The following is a 24,255-nucleotide window of genomic DNA, read 5'->3' on the forward strand; positions in this document are numbered from 1 at the left end:
GCGTGGTGCATTCATTTACGCATTACATGTGAGGGAAATGAAAACGATGAGGATGAAAATATGGACTTCCATCACAAATTTGCATTGTTTGTGGAAGACTGAGGTGTATTTTTGAAGAGTTGACAAATCCTTGAACAAAAAAATCTGACATCTTTCATAAAAATAGAGAATTCAACATTTTTTTGGACCATTTTTTTGCTTTGTGTATGTGAACAAAAGTTGGAAAAACCACCCAAGTTGAGTTATTTTGGAAGCTTTCCCAAACAAAACTCTCCTGTGCAGAAATAGTAAATCATTCTGTTCCTATGTGCAATAGTTTTTACTTGTCGTTTACAATATATTCCCAACAACTTTCTTCTATCTTTAATTTATTTTCACTATTGGACTGTATAAGCTGGATGCTCTCATTGGCCACTTTATTAGGTACACCTTGCTAGTAACAGGCTGGACTTTTATTACCTCCGCCAAGGAGGTTATGTTTTTGCCAGGGTTTGTTTGTTTGTTTGTTTGTTTGTCTGTCTGTTTGTCTGTCTGTTAGTGTGCAACATAACTCAAAAAGTTATGGACAGATTTTGATGAAATTTTCAGGGTTTGTTGGAAATGGGATAAGGAAGAAATGATTAAATTTTGGTGGTGATCGGGGGTGGGGGGGCCCACGGGGGGCCCATTTCCAACAAACCCTGAAAATTTCATCAAAATCTGTCCATAACTTTTTGAGTTATGTTGCACACTAACGGACAGACAAACAGACAGACAGACAAACAAACAAACAAACAAACAAACAAACAAACAAACAAACCCTGGCAAAAACATAACGTCCTTGGCGTGGGGGGGCCCCACAGGGGGGGCCACTGATCAGCCTTGGCGGAGGTCTGCGCTCTCCGAGTGCTTCTAGTTTTTTTTTTTTTTTTTACCTTCAGAGCTGCTTTCAGAGCTAATCTTCTATTGTCCGATTTTGGTGAGGGTCGGGGTTAGGCTCTGGAATAAGCTGCCCTGGACATGAGAACAATTACGAACTTTGACCTTTTTAAATCCAGGCTAAAACCTCTTTATTCAAACTCTTTAAACATTCAGTAATTCAGTGACACATTACTTGTATTTGTTTTTATTATATTTTTTTATTATTGTTTTTATTATAGATTTTTAGATGCTTTAATTTCATTGGAAAGCACTTAAAGTGTTGTAAAGGGCTCTACGAATGAATATTGACTGATCGATTGATTGAAATGGCTTCTGCTGCTGTAGCCAATGGGTTTCCAGGCTCAACATGTTGTGCATTCAGAGATACTTTTGAGCAAAACTCGGGTTGTAACCGGTGTTTATTTGAGTTACTGTGGCCTCTCCATCAGCTTGTGACCCAGATGACTGCTGCTCTCTATTTCAGACCATTCAGTGTAAACCCTGCAGGTGGTTGCGTGTGAAAATCCCAGTAGATCAACAGTTAATGAAATACTCAGACCAGCCATCTGGCACATTCAAAGTCACTTAAATCACCTTTGTTCCTCATTCTGATGCTTGGTTTGAACTTTAGCAGATCATCTTGACCACGTTTCCATGGCTGAATTGATTGAATTCCTGTCATGTGATCAGCCTACTAGACATTTACAGTCAAGTATATGTACCTAATAAAGTGACCGGTGTGAGTATATCTTCTATTCATGTTATTTTTTCCACAATGTTTACAGTTTTACCGTTTAAATTTATTTTCTAATCATTTTATTCACTCTTTGCTTCTGTAACGCTGTAAAATTTCTCTGTACAGGGCTAATAAAGCACCCACTTATTTGATCTTATTATAGGAATTTGCCTTAGATAAGTTTAGCTAAGCATTAAAATGCTTGAAATCACATACAGTACTTACTGTGGAAATACAAACACACTAAATATTACAGCAATTTGCATTTTAACTGAGATGAACATTATATTAACCCTTTTAAGACTGCCATTATAACAGGCTGCCTAGGTGTCTTCATGTTTTCTTTGCAATAAAAATGTGAGAAAATGTTTCTTTTTTTTTTTGCCAATTCCTTTGCACATTTGTTTTCAGGAACAACTTAACTTTTTTTATTGATTTATTTCGAATATGGAAGTGGTACAAGCTTCCTGATTGCAACTAATTGACTTCTTTGCACAACTTAATATAGAAATGAAAATTCAAAGAAGCACAAAATAATAATACACACAAAAACTTTCAATATCAGTCCATTAATTATCATTATTATAAATAATAAATGCTTAAAACAGTGCGTTTCAGTAAAAAAGAATAAAACGAACTTGTAGTTTTTAGCATATTTATTATCAGAAACAACTGTAAATGTCCATAACAAAACTTTTTAAGATTGCAAAAATAAACTTTAAACTATTTTACATCTGCTCAAACATACTTTTTTGACTTCAACGTTCAGTATCCATATTAAGACCTTTGTTGTTATTTCCAATTCCTTTCTCTTTGTAATAGAATCTCACACTGCTGCTGTAAAGTGTTATACAGTGCTGGAAAGATCAGGATCTCAGCTTTCTGATGCCGTTTGAATTTTGTGGATAGCATAAACAGTTCAGGAGTTACAGTCATTTGAAAAGTGTAAAGTGTAAACCGCAGCGCCGGTGAGACTGCAGGTGTTAAAGGGTTAAATCACTCCACATATAAAGTGCCAACAAATCATTTACTAAGTCAGTTACAGTTCTGTGCTCTTGCCACTGCCACAAACCATTAAAATGTTAGGATAATTAAGAAGTTCTCCTCTCTGGAATGTGTTTACCTTTACATATTTTTTCCGTCCACTAATGAGCGAAACGAGCAAACTGGAGTATCTGCGGACGTTCGCTGCCAAGAGTTCCATTAAAGCGCAGATAAACCAGTCAAACGGACACAGGGAGCAGGAATCCAATGACACCTTGTGATTTTATAGATAAAACTGGAAAATTTCCAGTCTCTAATTGATAGTGCGGTTGTCTGTAGCGGCCTTTAATCACCACAGCTGGGACTTGAACAGACCCGTGTGGATGGAATTTCCTTCTCGCTCGTCTTCAGTTCGTGGTTTAGATCAGCGTTGGGTCCTGGAAGACGCAGCTCAAAATGTATGTGGCTTATGAAAAAACACTTTCTTATATAGAACTGGCACGAAAAAAAAAGTGGTTTAGGAATGTAAAAATGTCAGCAGGAGGAGGCCTGCTTGTGTTGTTTGTGTTGGGTTGGACTGTAGTGATCACAGCTGCATCCATCAGTTATCTGCACAAACAGACGCCACTTTACACCACTGATTATACACGCTTCCTTTTAAAAACAACACACCACTTTATTCCAGAAATGACAGAATAACACGCTGTTCAGTTTTTAGTTTATTTTCAGGATGTCATTCAGTAAATGCGGCTTCAGTAAATCTCTGCACTTGAATAGGATTTTGAAAGGATTTGGTGAAAAAGTCACTTTATGATTGAACTGGCCGACGTAGGGACGGGGATGTCAGACTAATAAGGACTCCTCTCTACAGTTTTTTTTTTGTTTTGTTTTGTTTGAAGAAAGTCTGTCCACACAACCTTTGTTTTTATCTAATATCTTTCTACACACTAGAAAAAGATGCAAAAACAGTGTGAAATGCTTGGACAAACCCTAGTCTGTTTCACGTCAAACTGTGGATCACTTTTAGAACGACCAAGTTAAAACCATCTACCTGCACGAAAAATCAGTCATGTTTATGAGTGTGTTGACCCGTGGGGAACCACAGGTGAGTTCTAGATGTAGTAAACACTGGGCAGAGCTGACTATTGGGAAAAGACAAAAAAAAATACAAAAATACATATGAACCCTCTTAAATATGCCAAGTGTTCTAATCATTTTGGTCATCATTGTGTATATACTTTAGAATATACTTTATATGTGCACAATATAATAGGTGTAACTTTGTATAACTGCATGAAGCCTTAGGGCCCAATCCAATTCAGTCCAATCCAGTCCAATCCAATCCAGTCCAGTCCAGAGGTTGCACTCGACATTTTTATAGTCCGTCATTTTGACGGACAGGGTCGTAAAAATTCCGTCATAACATATTATTATCCGTCATTTCAAATTTTTATTTTTTAATGATAATGAGATATATTTAGTAATATTTAATGTTCAAAAACATCTCACTGATGCAGCAGCTGTAGTTGCTGCTGGCTGATAAACCAATGCCATATCACGACTCGCATAATTATATACACCACTTTTAATTGGTGTGTTATCTGTAGACATTCTAAGCTTTCCTTGTGTTTGTTTACGCCGTGTCAATCGCATGCACTGAGGGTTTGGGTTCTGTGAACCACAGATCTGGGCACAAACTGACGTGCCATAACACATGAAAGGTAGAAAATGCGTACATATAACACACCAAATGCTATAATAACTGGCGTATAACTTGCTTGTCCTTCGTCCTTCACCGCATCAGTCCCTCTTTTTTCACCGTGTTTATCAGTGCCATCACATTTACTGGGCTTTAAAAGAACTAAGGAGACTCAGCTGTCTGCACAGTTTGCGCTAGCAAAGTAGCATCTAATTTTGGCTAAAGTTAGCTAAACAACAATTACCCTTAGTATTTTGATCTGTCAAAATGACGGACGGCCTTCAGAATTTTCCGTCATTTAAAAAAAAATCTGTAAATGGCGGAATATTTCCGGTTAACTCGACCTCTGGTCCAGTCCAGTCCAGTCCAATCCAATCCAATCCAATCCATCCCTTGCCAGTACCGATCTCTAATACCTGAATAGACTGAGTTCATATCCTGTGAACAGTATATTAGATATTTGCAGTTGAGTTGGTGTACCTAATAAAGTGGCCGGTGGGTGCATATCTTCTATTCATCCTGTTTGTGTGACTTATATTGTTTTTGCCCCATGTTCAGTGTGGGACAAATAAAAAAAACATGGAATGTTAAATTCATCTTCATAATGCCTCATAATGTTTGGGGAAAACCCTGCATGTCAGAATGGTACTTAACTGACTGAAGAATGGTAAACTTTAACATTCACTTCTAATCCAGTGACTGGAGTCCTTTAGGGTTGAACAGTCTGGACAGCAGTGACAGCAGTGGACGTTCACCTGTCTTGTATGAGGTCCTCCTGCTGTGGACACTCAGCAAACGCAGACATTTGATTCTGTTATTATGTTGTTGAAGTTCAGCAGCAGCAACAACTTACATGATGAAAGTTGATTTAAAGTCTTTGTTGAAAGTTGTTGAAGTGTGTTCTTTAAATTCAGATTTCTTAAAAGTGGGTCATGAACTCATTCCACGTGGGATGTGAAGTATTTGGTTAAAAACAACAACAACAAAAGCTTTGTATGCTTAAAACGGAGTCTGATGTTGGACAGATGTTGTCAAAGTCTGCAGTGGCTGGCAGTTACCACGGTAACAGAGACATGCGCTTCATTATTTGTGGTTTTATTGTGATTTGTAAAAGATGAAACGAGACAAAAATTGTCGAAAAAAAAAAGAAATTACTAAACAGATGTTGCATGAATATGGCCTTGAGTTTATTTAATGTAAAAGTGTGATTTTGAACCAGAACACAGTTTTAATTTACTGTGTTTTATTCATCATGCATTTATTTTGTGCCTAATATTCACTTATTTATTATAATCTGTGTATATTTTCTTTAACACTTAAAGACCCAAACGTCTACTGTCGTCCAAAACCATCTACTGATCTAAACTGTTTAATTCCTGTTGATCCACTAATCCTATCAATCCATGTCAATAATTGGTGTAAAATACAGTTCTTCATCTTTTCATGGTCATCAGATATGACCATATTTGGACGTTCAGAGGCTCTGTAGTTACCGTGGAAACACTGTCATCTTCTACAACATTGACTCACCGGTAAAACCCATGGAGTTGGATCAATGACAGTGGATGGACACACTGGGTTTATAATTATATATATATATATATATATAAAATGAATAACAAATGTACAAAATAATGAATAACATGAAAAAATATTCAAAGAAACTAACTAAAATGAAATAAAAAAGAATATAATAAGCAACAACATGAACAAAAACAGCCAAAGTGGTCAATAAAATGAACAAAAATTAACAATAAATGAACAAAATAATAAGTAACATGAAGAAAATAAGCCACAAATTTAAAAAAAAAAAAAAAAAAAAAATTGAAGAGAAAATTATATAAAAAAAGGCAACACACTGAACAAAAAAATTATAAAATGAATAAAAATGAACCAAATGACTAAAAAACCCCACAAACAAAATAGGGTTGAAGACACTTGTTTTATATTTGAGGAAACACCGTCATCTTCTACAACACTCATTCACCTGTATGTACAGTACAAGACTTTTTTTTGTTTAAATTCAAGATTTTTTTTGCTTAAGTCAAGCAAAAAAAAAAAAACTGCAGATGGAACGAGTGAAAATTATCTTGGTCAGATTTGTTGAAATCAGATTTTCCAGATCTATTGTCTAACTAGAAGCACTCGGAGAGCGCAGACCTCCGCCAAGGCTGATCAGTGGCCCCCCCCGTGGGCCCCCCCACGCCAAGGAGGTTATGTTTTTGCCAGGGTTTGTTTGTTTGTTTGTCTGTCTGTTTGTCTGTCCGTTAGTGTGCAACATAAGTCAAGAAGTTATGGACAGATTTTGATGAAATTTTGTGGTCTGCGCCCCCCCCACGTGGCCCCCCCACCCCCGATCACCACCAAAATTTAATCATTTCTTCCTTATCCCATTTCCAACAAACCCTGAAAATTTCATCAAAATCTGTCCATAACTTTTTGAGTTATGTTGCACACTAACGGACAGATAAACAAACAAACAAACAAACAAACAAACAAACAAACAAACAAACCCTGGCAAAAACATAACCTCCTTAGCAGAGGTAAAAATCAGTTCTTATGTATATCTCTGACAAAAAGTGGAATAAATGGACTGTCTACAGAGCGAAGAACGATGGGAAGACTGGATAGGGCTGTGCTGAGGAATGTGTGATGTGACCAAGCAATGTGGGTTTTTTTTGGTTTTTTGTTGTTTTGTCAAAAATGTGTGAAGAATTTCAATAAAAACTTAAGTGACCAAAAAAAAAAAAAATTCAGTTCTTCTATCTCAGTGAAAGTTCCTCTTTAGATGATTCTGTCCGATCTGAAGTATGATGAGATATTTGGACTAGAAATGAGACAAATACACTTGGTCAGATTTAGATTTTTGCTGCGTTTATGGTTTTACTCAGATGTACTGACTCCATACATATGTATTTACAGGCAAAACTACATAAAACCTGTCTAAATGAGTAGAAGGTAAACAGTTCCTGTGTCCTCCATACTCACCCTCCCACAGTGGAGTTGGTTTTATTGTTAATATTGTTTAAATTAGTTGTAATATCTCAGTGGTAGAACAAGAGGAAAATACTGGAACAAGTCAAATAATCTGAACAAGGTTAAGTCTGAATAAGTAAAGAAATCTAAAAAAAAAAAGATCTTTCAGATCAATATTCCACATTCAGGTCAGTTTATCTCAGTCAGATGTTCCTTTTTTGCGGTGCGTACCGTACATGCCTGTATTAATGAGTTTTATTTTTAGATCTAATTGAAATGGAGATGTTTTGCATAATTTCCGTGATGGCGCTGTGATGTACAGGCTTGTAAATCCAAGACAGCCTTTTTAATGGCGTAGTACATCCTGCTTCCATTTCCCTGCTGACACCTCCACATATTCACACTTAGTCTGAACCGCGGTGTCGATGGGACCAGAAATCACCAAGGCATGAAAGGAGACCTTGAGTGTTGAGAAGGTTGATGCAGGTGTTCCAGGCGTTTGGACAGAAGGAGCGTCGGCAGCGTCAAAAACCGCTCAACTGGCAGATGTTACGGTGCCGTTTAGGTTTAAGTGAAGACGGCGTGGACGCTAAAGGAAGACAAATGTGCCGGGACAGTTTGTCTCAGCAAAGCCGGGCGGAGGAAGAGTCCAGGAGGAGGGAGTCTGACACATGCAGGCTTTTCCTCAGACTGGTGGAAGGTGTGGAGGTTTGGGAACGAGGGCTGACGTTTGAGTTCAAACCTGTTCGTTCATTTCTGCGTCGTTATCGATATTTGTCAAGACTCACACGAGGAAGTGTTACATTTTCCAATACAGAATATGTCAGTTCACATTATTTTAGATGAGTTTTATTACTGTTATCACTGTGAGTGTTGGAAGAGTTTATGTTTTTTAATACATGTCTGTATTTTATTGTGTTGTATTTAGTCGTATTAGTGCGCCGTCGCTGGCAGAGACCACCTGCAACACCACCTGTGTGATGACCATAAAACCTATTCTATTCTATTCTATTAGGTTCTATTCTATTCTATTCTATTCTATTAGGTTCTATTCTATTAGGTTCTATTCTATTGAGTTGAATTCTATTCTATTAGGTTCTATTCTATTCTATTCGGTTCTATTCTATGCGGTGGTGTTTCATTGTATTCAGTTCTGTTCTATTCTATTCAGTTCTATTCTATTCTATTTAATTCTCATACTCTATTCGGTTCTATTCTATTCTGTTCGGTTCTATGCTACTCAGCCGTATTCTATTCTATTCTATTCTATTCTATTCTATTCTATTCTACTTAATTGTATTTGATTGTATTCTATTAAATTGTAATCTGTTCTGTTCTATTCAGTTCTATGCAGTTCTGTTCTGTTCGGGTGTATTTAATTCTATTCTATTTAATTTAATTTAATTTAATTTAATTTTATTTTATTCTAAGAGCTAGAACAGGTAATAAATGAATTTGAAAAAGCAGAACCACTGAAGTCCACTGTGAATCAACTTCAACCATTGGATGTGAGTTCAGTCTTTTACTGGTATTGATAATAATAATAATAATAATAATAATAATAATAATAATAATAATAATAATAATAATAATAATAATTAATAATAATAATAATAATAATAATAATAATAATAATATTGATGATCTTCACAATAATTTTATTGTAGTTTTCGTGTGCGTGTACATTTTTGTCATGAAGGTAACCAGAGTACAGTACATTTTTGGAGGACATAAGGGTTAATAAACTGTAAAAAAAACCAAACAAACCCTGAAACACTGAATAATGTAAACTAGCAGGTGAGTGTGTTAAGGCGGACTGTTAAGGTGGAGTGTTAAGGCGGACTCACCCAGCAGCGAGCCCATGCAGGTGCCTCCGTTCAGGCAGTAGTCCGTACAGTGGTTCACCTCGCAGCGTTCTCCAGAGAAGTCGGGCCAGCAGTAACACCTCCAGTCTCCTTTCTCATTGGCTAAGCAGCGACCTCCGTTCTCACAGGGGGGGCGGCACAGCTCACCTTCGGAAAAGACGCCATGTTTACTGAGATGCATGTGGACCAGGGACACAGCCGCACGGGTAATGTGGGACGACAACAAGAACAACAAAAAGAACAACTCTTCCTGTTTTTGTGTTCAACATTTATAACTTTATCATCAAAGAGAAAATTCAGTTTTACACTAAATCTACAGTTTTAATCTGCGACATTTTTTAGTTCAGTTTAGGTTTATTTGTGTTTTTTCCAGTTCAATTTGTGAGTTTATAACGTACATTTACTACTTTATTCTCAGCAAATACCAGAGTTTTTTCTAACACATTGATCACTTTATCATTTCAGAGAAAGTCGAGGTTTTCTTATGCCACAAATTTGATATATTTTTAAACTTCTTTTTATTGGAGTTTTTCAAATGCAAGTACAATTCAAACGAGGTATAATGAGAGGAATTTGTATATACTATAAGTTCCCGAAAGGGGAAATGGAAAATAAGTGAATAAATAAAAATGCACATAACATACGCACTAAACCGAACAAAAAACAGACAAAACAACAGGAGAAAAAAAAAACACACATGGAGGACGTCATGTTTTTTTTTGTTTTTGTTTTTTTTTTTTTTTTTTACAAATTTGCTATTTTAACAGTTTGTGTTTTTTTTTTTTTTTAATTCATTGACTCACTCACTCACTCAGATTGTTCAGATTGACACTTTTTGTGATAGTATTGTTTACAGTTGTAAACATTTTCATAATTAAATTGAACTTTTTTCACTCTAAAACATAGAGAGAAGTTTTATAGGTTATTATATTCAGGGAGCGATTTGTCAAAAAAAAAAAAAAAGAGGGGGATGTTTTTTGGTTTTTGTTTTTTTTTGGTCAAACCTGTGGGGGGGTGAGGGGCAATTATATACGTGGGGGTGCGGTCCATAACTAATGTTGTCGTGAAATGAAAGTCAGACTTTACATACTTTCTATGTCCAACTCCCTGGTTCTATTCCTCTCTTGTTCAGCAGATCTTATGACATTTTCACCCCTTCTAACCTGTATCCACTGGACCCCCTCCACTTCTCTATGCCCACCCATAAATGTTGGACCCTATGAATTTGTCACGTTTACGGCGCCCCAGTGTACGGGGGCGTTCGTGAATTCTGAGACTGCAACAGTTGGGTTCAGGTGAACGTTAGTGTCAGTGATGTAAGATGTAGGTCAGTGTTTTTCAACCTTGGGGTCGCCTGGAATTCAAATGGGGTCGCCTGGAATTTCTAGTAACTGATAACAAAAATAAATAAAGATTATTGATAAAAAAAAATCTATGGTGAGTTGACAGAGACAATCCCAATCCATAGAAGACAAACTGTGGTTGTGAAACTGCAGCACTGTGGTTCTGTTTGTGTCAACTGTTCACTGTGGTCAGTTTCAGATGCTGCAGCTCTTTCATAATTCATAGTTTCAGTTCTTGTTTGTTCAGTATTAATTGTCCTCCTTGTAAATCACAGCTGGACTGACTGGACAGATCCTGACCAAGGAAAATCCCATTCTCCCTTTGTGCAGTAATCTACACCTGGATTTACTGCCTCTGTCCACAATCATAGACATTATATAGACTAAATGTGTCTAAAATTAATGTTTATTTGCAACATAGTATAGCAAACTATTACATGATCAAAAACAACTTAATTTTAGTTAAAAACGTGTCTCTGTTTCGAATGTCTGGGCTTGACAGAAATTTATGATGTTAAAATGGGGTCATGAACCAAAAAAGGTTGGAAACCACTGGTATAGGTGGAAGAAAACTGACACAACCTGATGGGATTTACATTGGTTGGTTAACCCCTCCCCCGAGGTTGAAATTCATTGAGCAGAAGTACTGATGGAAAAACATGAGGGGAGGGTTGATTCCCCCCCCGCCCCCAACAAATCACACCCTGATTATATTATCATTTCACTAGCCCCGCCCACTCGAGGTCATACTGGACTGTATGTGGTCCTGACTTTGACACCCCTGCATGGTCCACACTGGTACCTGAGATGTTGACGTCGGTGCAGGTGCCGTTGACCAGAACCTTCCCCTCGGGGCAGGTACATCTGGCGCCGGTCGGGTTCAGCAGACACATGAAATCACAGGACATTCGCAGGCACGGATTGGACGCTGTGGAAGGAAAGAAAGGAAACGACAGTCTGTCATTCTGCCATGAAGTAAGAAAAAAAAAGTGTTTGTTCCAAGGTTTGAATAGTTTTGGGTTTTTCATTCTAGTTTAGTTTTATTTACTTTGGACTTATTTTCTCTAATTCAGTTCGTTTTCATTCGTTTTTAGAGCAGGTTTGCTAGTTTTTATTAGTTTTCATTTTTTTCTAAATGCTTAGTTTTAGTTTAGTTTTAGTTTAGTCGTCTCTTTTCTCTTCTTCTCTGTCGTCGTATTCAAATAAATCCCAGACAGGACTCTGCTGCTTTAGTCTCCATGTTTCCAGGTAGAGTGGGGACCAGAAGACAACTGGAAACCACAAGTGAACACAAGTGACGGACCAAAAAGTGTCGTATGGTGCCAGCAGATAAAATTGCTAGAGTGAAATAAATCGATTTCGTATCAATCCAACATTCACAAAGATGAAAACGAAGGGTATTTTATCCATAATTTTTATCTGTTTTAGTTAGTTTACACAATACAGTTTCAGTTAGTTATCGTTTTTTTCTTTTAATCATAGTTTTTATTTATTTCAGTTCACAAAAATGTTTTTACAATTCTAGTTTTCGTCATTTCATTGGTTTTCGTTTACGATAATAACCTTGGTTTGTTCTTTTAAGACTTAAGACAATTATTAGTTTATTATATGAGGAGTCCGGTTTTATTTTAAGCCAGGACTACAATCGAATTGTCGGAAATACTAGTTTTTAAAATGCTTTTCTCTAACACAGACTAAGTGTCTATGGGGTCTGAACGATCTGGACCGTGTCTATAAAACATGAGAAAACCTCAAACTGAACAGAACCAGAGGAGGAAACCCACAGAAACAACAGCGAGTCGATCACACAGAGCGAGGCCCGGCTGTATTTACGTGGATCTGATTCCTGACCCGGCTCTTTAAGTGCATACCATGAATAAATGATATTCTATGTTTTATTCAATCATGTTGAATGTTACAGATGAGTCTACGGATAATGTACAAGATGAACTGAATATATTTTTTCTGCTCATTGCATGTGAAAATCTACGATGGCGTACGACTGTATTCTGTAAATTATATTTTTCCTGCCTGTTTTTAAATTATGAGGTTATTCTCATAATATTATGACCTTATTCTTGTTAAATTATGACTCTTTCTGTATTCGACTTTATTCTCATAAAATTACGGGTTTAATCTCAATATTTTATGACTTTATTCTTGTACTGGCAGGCGTTTTTATTTTCTTATTTTATTTCTATATTTCATTTTCGTATACGCCGTCGAACAAATCTGATCTGTACTTGCTAGTTCTACATGCACTAATACTGGTCGTTTTGCAAATATTGTAAATATCTGGATTATTTTCGATAAACCTTGTCATTGTCTTCATGCACATTATCATTGTTTGGCAGATTTTCTTTTTTCATCGTCCTTTTTCATTATCTTCTATTTCATTTTTCTACTGTGAGTTCAATAGAGAACTGTCATTATTTATTTTCATTTCAGACCTGCAATTATTATTTCATTCCTGGTTTTGTTATTTGGATGTTGAGAGTTTGGAATATGAATACAGTGTACAACCCCTTTAAGTATGGTATTGGCCCAGGGTTTTACCATGTGTGTAATTTCCCAGCGGCCCCAGGTTCATATTTAATAATCATGTCTTGAGGCGTTGACAATTCCCTGTTGTCTAATTGGTTAGCAGCATTTTCAAAATGTCCCCTCACGTCCACTGGTTAGGTGACATAAGTTAAAGGTTAACTCACTTATTATCCCCGTAGGGAAATTTGGTCGTTGTGTTTTACACATCCTATTACACACAGTACCTAGCATTAGCATTAGCAATTAGCATTAGCACATGAGGAACAGTGAGCTGTCACTGAAGGCACTCTGGGACCGGATCTGAAAGAGGAAGAATTAACCCGTAAGTACCTGTGTTGAATGGAAGGGAACCTGAGGAAAGGCTGAAGCCTGACTAGGAATCAAACCCCAAACCTTTTAGCTGCCTTCTAGTGCTAACCACAGCGCCACTGCACCACCCAAACGTAAACACAACACATCAGGGCTGTCAAACTCATTTTAGTTCAGCTCCACATTCAGCTAAATTTGATCTACAGTGGGCCGAACCATTCAAATAATAACAGAATAATATATAAATAATATCAACTCCAAACTTTTCTCTCTGTTTTAGAGCAGGGGTCTCAAACTCAGATCCTCGAGGGCCGGTATCCTGCATGTTTTAGATGTTTCCCTCTTCCAACACACCTGATTCAAATGATGAGCCTATCATCCAGCTCTGCAGAAGCCTGATAACGACCGTCAGGTGTGCTGGAAGAGGGAAACATCTACAACATGCAGGAAACCGGCCCTCGAGGACCTGAGTTTAACACCCCTGTTTTAGAGTGAAAAAAGTAAAATTACATTATAAAAATGTTTACATCTACAAACTATCCTTTCAAACAATATGAATAACATGAACAAACTGAATTGTCTTAAGAAAAACACATGCATTTTTAACAATATTCTGCCTCGGTTTATCAGTTTATCATTTACACATGTGCATTACAATCGCAGAAAGCATTTAATAACAGGCAGAATATTGGTAAAATTGCACTTACTTTTCTTAAGACATTTCCATTTGTTCATATTTGTTCAGGTTATTCGTATTTTTTCTAAACGTATAGTTTGGTAACGTAAACATTTTCATGGAATTTAACTTTTTTACACCAAAAAAACACAGAGAATTTGGGGTTGTCATTATTTCTAGGTGCCACATGTTTGATACCTGTGGGTTACATGTATGTGATGACATTGTCAAACATGAAATACTGTTGAACTTCCTGCTCTAATGTCGATTCCTCGGGTCTAAAACCAGTGGAGTCTCTTTTAGGGCTGTTAGAAAATATCGGTTCTGCAATATATTGAGATATTTCATTTCACAATACTGTATCAATATTAAAAAGTACTGTATCAATATTTTTAGGTATTCATTCAAATGCAGATACGGCGGAGGTTCATTTTTGTTTTTTGGTTTTCTCTATTGTTTATATTTTATTTATTATTATTTAACACTGTTTTATTAAATAATGGTTATTTGAAACATCCTAAAAGCACTTTTTTCTGTCTGAGAGGCAGATGTTCGTTCCTTTTTTGGGACTGAACTCAAATACTGTTCTGATGTTAGTTGTGAACTAATAGAATCTGAACATTTGAACAGGATCTTAAACTGGAACGTCTGTAAAACAGAATTTCAGTTTGAACACAGTTGGAACATTTGGTGATATAACGTTAGATCCTGTTGGGATCAAATAAAAATGTGTTTAGTATTTGTGCAGATTTCTGGTGTAATTCAATTCTTCCAGGAAATAATCATTTTAAAAAAAAAAGATAAAAAACAAAAAAAAAGCCTTTTAACAGTATCATGATATATCGTATTGTGATCCTAGTATTGTGATTTGTATCGTATCACCAGACTCTTGCCACTACACAGCCCTAGTCTCTGTATAAACAAACTGTGAAGGTACTGGTGATGATGGAGTTCTCGAGACAAAGACTGGTGTTTGCGGTCTCGGTCTTGTCACAGACTCAACTCATTTGGTCTTGGTCTTGTCTTTATGACCTATAAATAATGACAACAATAACTAATTTTCTCTTTGTTTTAGTGTAAAATAGTTAAATTACATGAAAATGTTCACATTAAAAAACTATCCTTTCACAAAAAATATGAATAACCTGAAATTTCTTAAGAGAAATAAATGCAATTTTAATCATATTATGCCTGTTAGTAAATGTTTTGTGCCTTTGTAGATATGATACACATGTGTAAAAGAGAAGCTGAGGCACAATACTCTTCAAATTACATGTATTGTTCTTCATAAATCCCGGGCTGGCTGTTCGTGGTTGTTTACATTATTCACATGTTTTAAAGGATACTTTCACATTCCGTCCCACCTGAGCTCACAGTGGGCAGTATGACGGCCCTGTTTGACACCCCAGCTCTAAACTGTAAATGCATGGGATTATAAACTGTAAATGACACACTACAGTTTAACATGAACACTAAACAGACATTCATGCATGAGAAACATAATCAGCCTTCTGCTCCTCGTATGCATATGAAAGCCTGGAAAAAATGTAAATGATTGTTGGGCTTTTGCTCAAGATGTCAGGGCTCCATGTGGCTGGTTTGTGCAAGCGCTGCACATCTTCTGCTCCCTCACTACACACTACATGGCTGGACTAATGAGTCTCCCAGGGATAGAGCAGCTGCCCTTTAAGTGAAAAAACTGACCAAGACTGAGCCGTCTGACGCTGCGGCGCCATTAAGAGCAGAGATGGAACAAATAACTGAGGCTGGTCCGATACATGAGACAACCAGGGGGAGGCTGGACAGGGGATCGATTGAACATGTCCTGTGGAAAAGATGGAGTAGGTGTTTCTACACCTGAAGTCAGAGGATGAGCTGCAAACAGAACTACAGTGGAACAGCCTGAGCCATGACTGGAGGAGGGATTTAAGAAACATGGGTTGAAGGTCAGGACACAGAAGGGCTCAGAGCTGTTCCTATTAGAGTAAAATAATTAACTAATGAAAACACAAGGATGGTGTTAACCCAGTTCTCTCACCACTGCTTATTAGTATTAGTAGTATCATTATTAGTATTATTATTACTTTCATACTTATATATTGCTTGTATATCATTGTTATGACTACTATTACTATCATCCCTTTGTTATAACTTCTGTTCTGTGATGATTAAACTATATATATGTGTGTGTATATGTGTGTAAGTATATGTATTGTGCATACTATAATATATATTATAATATTACAGCATAAGCCACTTATTATTATTATATACTACTTTGCCACTTGTCTCTACTACTATTACAAAAAAAAAAAAAAATATATATATATACACACACACACACACACACACACACACACACACACACACACACACACATATATATATATATATATATATATATATATATACTGAACAAAAATATAAATGCACCACTTTTGTTTTTGCTCCCATTTGTCATGAGCTGAACTCAAAGATCTAAAACTTTTTCTGTGTACACACAAGGTTTATTTCTCTCAAATATTGTTCACAAATCTGTCTAAATTTGTGTTAGTGAACACTTCTTCTTTGCTGAGATAATCCATCCACCTCACAGGTGTGGCAGATCAAGATGCTGATTAGACAGCAGGATTTTTGCACAGGTGTGCCTTAGGCTGGCCACAATAAAAGGCCACTCCAAAATGTGCAGTTTTATCACACAGCACAATACCACAGATGTCCCAAGTTTTGAGGGAATATGCACTGGTCATGTGACTTCAGGAATCTCCACCAGAGCTTTTGCCTGTGAATTGAATGTTCATTTCTCTACCATCAGCCATCTCCAAAGCTGTTTCAGAGAATTCATGAAGAAGACTGTGCGAGGAAAATGGTGGTCACACCAAATACTGACTGGTTTTCTGACCCCCCTGGACCACCCAATACAGTCAAACTGCACATTTTAGAGTGGCCTTTTATTGTGGCCAGCCTAAGTCACACCTGTGCAATAATCCTGCTGTCTAATCAGCATCTTTATATGCCACACCTGTGAGGTGGATGGATTATCTCAGCAAAGGACAAAGGAGAAGTGCTCACTAACACAGATTTAGACAAATTTATGAACAATATTTGAGAGAAATAGGCCTTTTGTGTACATAGAAAAAGTTTTAGATCTTTGAGTTCAGCTCATGAAAAATGGGCGCAAAAACCAAAGTCATGCGTTTACATTTTTGTTCAGTGTATATATATATATATATATATATATATATATACACACACACACATACATACATATATATTACACACTGTAACATTATATTGTAACACAATAATCTACTTATTATTATTATTTTTAATAATAATAATAATAATAATAATAATAGTTGTAGTAGTAATAGTATTACCACTTGTTTCTACCAGTACTTTCCAATGTGCATTGCTTTTTTTTCTCCACCTCTGTTTTTTTTATCAGTTATGTTATTGTGTTCCTCTTTTATTGTTGTATTTCTTATGTGTATATTCAGTGTTTGTGCTGCTTTTGGAACCTCAGTCCTGAGGGCTCTGCCTGAGGGATCAATACAGTTCTATCTAATGTAATGTAATGTAATGTAATGTAATGTGAACAGCTGATGAATGCAGACACCACCAAGGGATTGAAGAGTGAAAAGGAGAGGCTTCAGACAGAACAGATGCAATAACATGAAATAGACAAAAAAGATTAAAATGATGTCGAAGGGAGATGCAACTTGACAGAAATGAAGTAAAAGACCACATGATGACAAAGATATTAACGCGTTGCCATGAGATAAGTAACTGGTGGGCATGCGTTAATATTTTTGCCCTCACATGTCACCAAAGGGGCTCAGTACCTTTCACCTTTCATGTGTTTTTCTTGTATTTTTTTTTTTATATTTACTTCTTGTATGTATTTTTTGCCACTTCTGGGTAAGGAACAAAATACGGTGACTTCACTAACCTTGATTTTCTACATAACAATAAAAATATGTTGAAACTTTTCACAAAAGTAATACAGTCTTGTTCTGTCCTCCAATAACACAGTAAGGCTGACATTTTGAACCTCACAGTATTTCTATGAGTGAACTTTAAAGGGTTAACACACTCATCTTTCACTGGATGTATCTGAACTTTCCTAACGTCGTGCCGCGACCACATTCTGCACATCCTTCAACAAACATCCTGAAGTCTAATATATATTTCAGTCGACTCCATCACCTACCGTCTTGCTGTTTGTAGCGATGGGAGATCAAAACGCTGGTGGGCTTCTCCACCCCTAAACTCAGAAACTCCACCGTTTGTTTCCCAAATTTGTGGATTTTGAAGACCTCATGTTTCAGCCCAGTCCCATAGATGTAGTCTTCAAATATGTCGATTCTGTACGGTTGGGAGATCCCTGTGATGAAAAAGAAAAAAAAAAAACAACACAAAAACCTCAGCCTTAGATGATGAAAGCTTGAATCCAGCAGCAGAAACGAGCTGGTCCATTCATTTGTTTCATTTGCATATAGAAACACAGGGCGCTGCAGGGGATGTGAAAGGGTTAATGATGAAAGACTGAATGCATCAAACAGACGTGGAAAAGTTTGGCTTTAAAACAGAAGTTCGTGCTTTGTTTTCCGGTTGACGTTACCGTGTCTGTCGCTTATCGTCACCAGAGGGTCCGAACCGTCCAATCTCATGCTCCCGATCTGCGAGAGCTCCGGATCAGCCCAGTACAAACGCTGATTGAAGAAATCAATGGCCAGCCCTGTAGCGAGATGCAGAGATTTATTTACTGTGGAAATGACACAGGCATCGTCATGGAAACCGCTACACGAAGCTTATATTTAACAACTTTACAGGATGTAGCCCTGTCATTTTGTATCCTCGTTCAATCTCCTTCTAGGTGTTTACATTCAAATCAGCAGCAAATAAGCAGAATAATGTTGTGGTTCCAAAAGAACACAAATCCACCGTCTACTCACGCTCTGAACTTCTGTAGGTTTGGTTGGATTTAAACAAATATCAAGTCAAAGACACAAGAAATGATGAAAAAGACAAAATGAGGCAAAAAATGGTGTGAAAAACACAAGAAAAAATGGACCAAGACACAGGAATTTATTTACTTTAGAAAATACAACAAATGATGAAAAAGACAAAATGAGGCAAAAACCGTGTCAAAGACTCAAGAAAAAAAAGAAAAAAAAAGCAAAGCAGCAAAGAAAATCTGAAAATTCTGTGAAATGTAATGACATGAAAATGACCAAAAAGGTTAAAGAAAAAGATAAGACACACAAATGACAAAAGGTGTGATAAGTGACGGACACGTAATGTAAGACGAGACAATGTAAAAGAGAAATATGAAAAGGTGTAAAAGACGCAAAAAGATGAAAATTGGTGTAAAATATTTAGCAAGACAACATTATAAAATGTAAAACAAATATGTTAACATGTAAAACGTAAGAAGAAAAAACAAAAAGCATGTAACAAGAAGAAAACGGAAACGATGTGATGAGATGAAAAAGACGTAAAAGGTTAAAAGTCAAAGAAGATACAAGACGCAAATGACAAAAGGCGTGATAAGTGACGAACATATGTAATGTGAGACAAAACAATGAAAAACAAAAATATGAAAAGATGCAAAAGATGAAAATAAGTCAAACCCGTAAACCAACACTCAAAGATATGTGATGACAAAAAATAGAAGATGTAACAAGAAGAAAATGGAGAAAAATGAGTAAATATGAGTAAAATGATCTGAAAATAAGATAAAAAATGGACCAAGACGTAGGAATTTATTTACTTTAGAAATTACAACACATGATGAAAAAGACAAAATGAGGCATAAATGGTGTAAAAGATGCAAGAAAAAAAAAAAAACTAAGTAGCAAAGAAAAGCTGTAAATTGTGTAAAAGATGCAAAAACTTAAAAAATGGTGTAAAATATGCAGCAAGACAACATAAAATATAAAACAAATGTACAAACACGTGTAAGATATAAGAAGAAAAAATACAAAGGATGTAACAAGAAGAAAATGTTGAAGATGTAATGAGATGAAAATGATGGAAAAGGTTAAAGAAAAAGAAACAAGACGAAAATGACTAAAGGCGTGATAAGTGACGAAAAAGATGTAAGACAAAATAATCTAAATCAGAGAAGATGAAAATGTGTAAAAGATACAAAAGGATGAAAATGATGAAAATGTTCCAAATGAACACATATCCACCGTCTTCTACCTGAACTGTTGACGGTCGTATTTAACCATGTGACTTCATTCCAGTTTCTAACCTGTGACTTCCCTTTTTTCTTTTCCTGGATAATTCAACACCTGGCCGACGTATTTAAACAGATTTGGGTTTTTTCGTACAGGATGAATTTGTGTTTCTTCGACCGAGGCTCAGGCTTTTATGTGGAAGGTGAGGTGTCTTTTTGGAACAGATAATGAAGACACTAGTCGCTTTTCCACTGACCCTGAAATTGCACAAATATAACTTGCACATAAAATGTACCTAATGGAAAAAACAACAATTTCGCCAAAAGTCTCATTTTTTGATTAAAAGTTTCTGCGCTGGCAAGAAGTGGTTTTTCAGGTGTAGTGCAAATGGTATATCACGCAAAACTGCAATGAAAAGACCTTTTTTCACAACTAGAGTCAGGTGAATTAAATAAACAGATGTTGACGTACGTTACAACAAGAGAAGCAGCAGCATGTGGATATGTGTGGACGCACCAGGAAACTGAATCATTTTAGAATTTAGTCAGAGATAGAGGGGTAATATAGAATAATAATAATGAATATAGGGATGTAACGATTACCGGTATAATGATAAACCGCGGTAAAATTCCCAATGGTTAGTATTACTGTTTAAATTCTAATTCTCATGATAACCGTGTTTAATTACCGCACTTTTCCAGAGGAAACACTCTGCTTTTATGTCAAATATTTGAGTATAGTTTTAATTTATTACAATTTTAATTTTCTATACCTAATATCTGGAACCAATATTCACTTTTAAAGTCTTTGAAAAAGTTCGTTAAACATCTGTGTGTTATTTATGCAATAAATTATATCCATTTTTCAAATCGGATTTTATATTTTTTTGTGTGTTTTCTGTCCTTTTGTGTTTTTATAGTAGGTTAAAGTGAAAAATAACAGACAGATGATATAGATGAAGTTGTGCTGAAAAAACAGATCCCAAACATGGGTATAGTAAACATTTGTTTCTATAGTATATAAAGGCCAAATCAAAAGGACTGAAAAACGGACAAAACAGACTCAGACCACTAAGGGTTAATATTTGAATGTTTCTGCAACAGAAGGGACATTGTACCAATTTATTTTTTTTATTTTTTATTTTTTTTCAAAATACAACTTGGTTAAATTCTTTCAGTGTGTGTATTGGTACTTTTTGAACATTTTGAGCACAATTTCAACAATACCGTGATAATAATGATAACTATGATAATTTTGGTCACAATAACCGTGATATGAAATTTTCATATCGTTACATCCCTAAATGAATATATCTGTAAATCAACACCATATTTACATTTGTCAACACGTTTATGGAATGACTTCTCATGTCATCTCGCGATAATAAATAAACTAATCATCGCATTTGTAATTTAATGGAAAAACTGACATTACGCATTTGTGTCTGTGATGGAAACTCTACATGATGAGAAAACACAGTTTTGCATTTTCAACCTTTTAGATCAGGGGTGTCAAACATGCGGCCCGGGGGCCAAATGCGGCCCGCCAAAGGGTTCAGTTCAGCCCCTGGGATGTTTTTGCCAAGTGCAAAAATTCGACAGTCTTGAATTGAATTAAGCAAAAGAAAAGAATAGCTTGAATTAAGTTAAATAATCTTGAATTAAGCCAAAAAAAAATCTTGAATTAAGTAAAAAAAATCTTCAATTAAGCCAAAAAAAATCTTCAATTAAGCCAAAAAAATCTTCAATTAAGCCAAAAAAAAATCTTCAATTAAGTAAAAAAAACTTCAATTAATCCAAAAAAAAATCTAGAATTATCAACTAAACTTTTTTCTTTCTTTTCGTGCAAAAAATACCATTAAATTATGAAAATATTTACATTTACAAACTATTCTGAAACAATAAAATGTGAATAAATTGAACAAATTTGAACAACCTGAAATGTCTAAAGAAAATTTTGCACAATTTTAACAATTTTTCTTCCTGTTCCTCAGTGTTTAGTGTCTTTGTAGATCTGACCCATAATGCACATGGACAAATGAGAAGTGGACGAAGAATATTGTTAAAATTGCACTAAATTTTCCTATATTTTTCAATTTTATATTTCAGTTTTTTCAGGTTTTTTTTTTGGGATAGTTTATAAAAGTAAGTATTTTCATAATTTAATGTTTTGTTTTTTTTTTTACACTAAAACAAAGACAACAATTTGTAGTTGTCATTATTTATAGGTTATTATGTTATTATTTTTCTGGTCCGGCCCACTGCAGATCAAATTTAGCTGAATATGGCCCCTGAACTAAAAGGAGTTTGACAACCCTGCTTTAGACGGTGACAGAGTGGAGCGTTTTTAAGGTTTCCACTCTAGAAGGTGGTTTCACTTTTTTGCATTTTCAACCCCCAAAAATGCTGTTTCCGTCTCAACGAAAGGCCCATCTGATCAACTATTTTGTCATTTTCACCCGAGGAAACTGGGGCTCAGACAGTCAGTGCAACAGCAGCAGATGAACCGACACCACAGTGGCATATAATAATAATAATAATAATGAATATATCTGTCAATCAACACCATATTTATGTTCGTCGCCACGTTTATGGAATGATTTCTCGTGTCATCTCGCGATAATAAATAAACAGATCATCGCATTTATGATTTAATGTAAAAACCGACATTATGCACTTCTGTTTTTTCAACATTTAGTAAATATCAGTAAAAGTTTTGCGCAGATATCCAATGACAAAGCGACTACTTATTGGTTAAACAAAAATAAAAACTAAAAGACAGATTCTGTGCTTTAAAAACTCTATTCTGTTCAAGTTTCAGCAGCAGATTAAACAGAATGCATCAAATACCATCCTGAGAAAAAAGTGAATCTGTAACAAATGCAAGGATTTGAAAGTTTTTCCTACAGCGGTAAAAGCTACGACGTGGAGTGAAATCGCAGCAAATCACCGAGGACGGAAGAGAAAAACAGCTCAAAGGGGCGTAAACGCAGATTTGACCAATATTCAGTCATCCTCACAGATATTCCACCAGTGATAAAAGTGTTCATAGAGCCTCAGGGGTGAACACACTGTAGGTTTAATGGAAACGTCGCACCGTTTCTACTCCACAGAGTGAAGTAAACAAGGCCCAAAAGAAAGGAACTGAATAAATATTTAAATAATAGATGATGATCATATACAGGCTTTGGGGGGAAAACCCACCGGTGGGTCTGCGGAGGTTCTTCTCCAGGATGACTCTGCGTAAAGACCCGTCCATGGCCGACTCCTCGATGTGAGAATGGTCACCAATTACACTCCAGTACATCATCCTGCAAGACATACAAAGAAACACACACTCTGAAGATATCTAATTATAGATAGAGGTAGGGTTTGATTAATACGAGCCTGTATCCATATGGCCTCGTAACTATAGATACTGTGGATTAACCCTCAAAGACCCAAACATCTACTGATCTGAACTGTTTCATATCTGTTGATCCACTAATCCTATCGATACATGTCAATAATTGGTGTAAAATACAATTTTACCTCAGTTATTTGTAGAATAAAATGTACAAAAACTTGATAAAATGAGAATAAAATTAGCAAAATGCTTAAAAATAAGGGGAAAAAATGAACCAAAAAACCTTGAAATATGTCAGAATAGTGAACAAATGCCCCTAAAATGAAGAGAAAATGAGCAAAATACTTGAAAAACTAGAAGCACTCGGAGAGCGCAGACCTCCGCCAAGGCTGATCAGTGCCCCCCCCCCCCGATCACCACCAAAATTTAATCATTTCTTCCTTATCCCATTTCCAACAAACCCTGACAATTTCATCCAAATCTGTCCATAACTTTTTGAGTTATGTTGCACACTAACGGACAGATAAACAAACAAACAGACAGACAAACAAACAAACAAACAAACAAACAAACCCTGGCAAAAACATAACCTCCTTGGCGGAGGTAATAAACCAAATGATTAAAAAAAATCCAGAAAAATAGTGTGGAAGACACTGGGTTTATGTTTATTAAATAATGAATAAAATGAAT

General features: G+C 36.0%; 1 protein-coding gene across 1 annotated transcript in view; it reads right to left on the reverse strand.

Annotated features, from left to right (window-relative positions):
• Positions 1-24,255, reverse strand: part of lrp1bb (low density lipoprotein receptor-related protein 1Bb) — a 930,516-nt gene that overhangs the window by 37,827 nt on the left and 868,434 nt on the right. The window contains exons 79-83 of the mRNA XM_030124596.1: positions 23,424-23,530; positions 18,657-18,773; positions 18,246-18,419; positions 11,306-11,431; positions 9,143-9,307 (exon numbers count right to left, since the gene is read on the reverse strand). Of these exons, the coding sequence (XP_029980456.1) occupies positions 9,143-9,307; positions 11,306-11,431; positions 18,246-18,419; positions 18,657-18,773; positions 23,424-23,530 (689 nt within the window). The remainder of the gene's footprint in view (positions 1-9,142; positions 9,308-11,305; positions 11,432-18,245; positions 18,420-18,656; positions 18,774-23,423; positions 23,531-24,255) is intronic.

This window comes from Sphaeramia orbicularis, chromosome 21, assembly GCF_902148855.1.
Source record: "Sphaeramia orbicularis chromosome 21, fSphaOr1.1, whole genome shotgun sequence".
NCBI classification, from domain to species: domain Eukaryota; kingdom Metazoa; phylum Chordata; class Actinopteri; order Kurtiformes; family Apogonidae; genus Sphaeramia; species Sphaeramia orbicularis.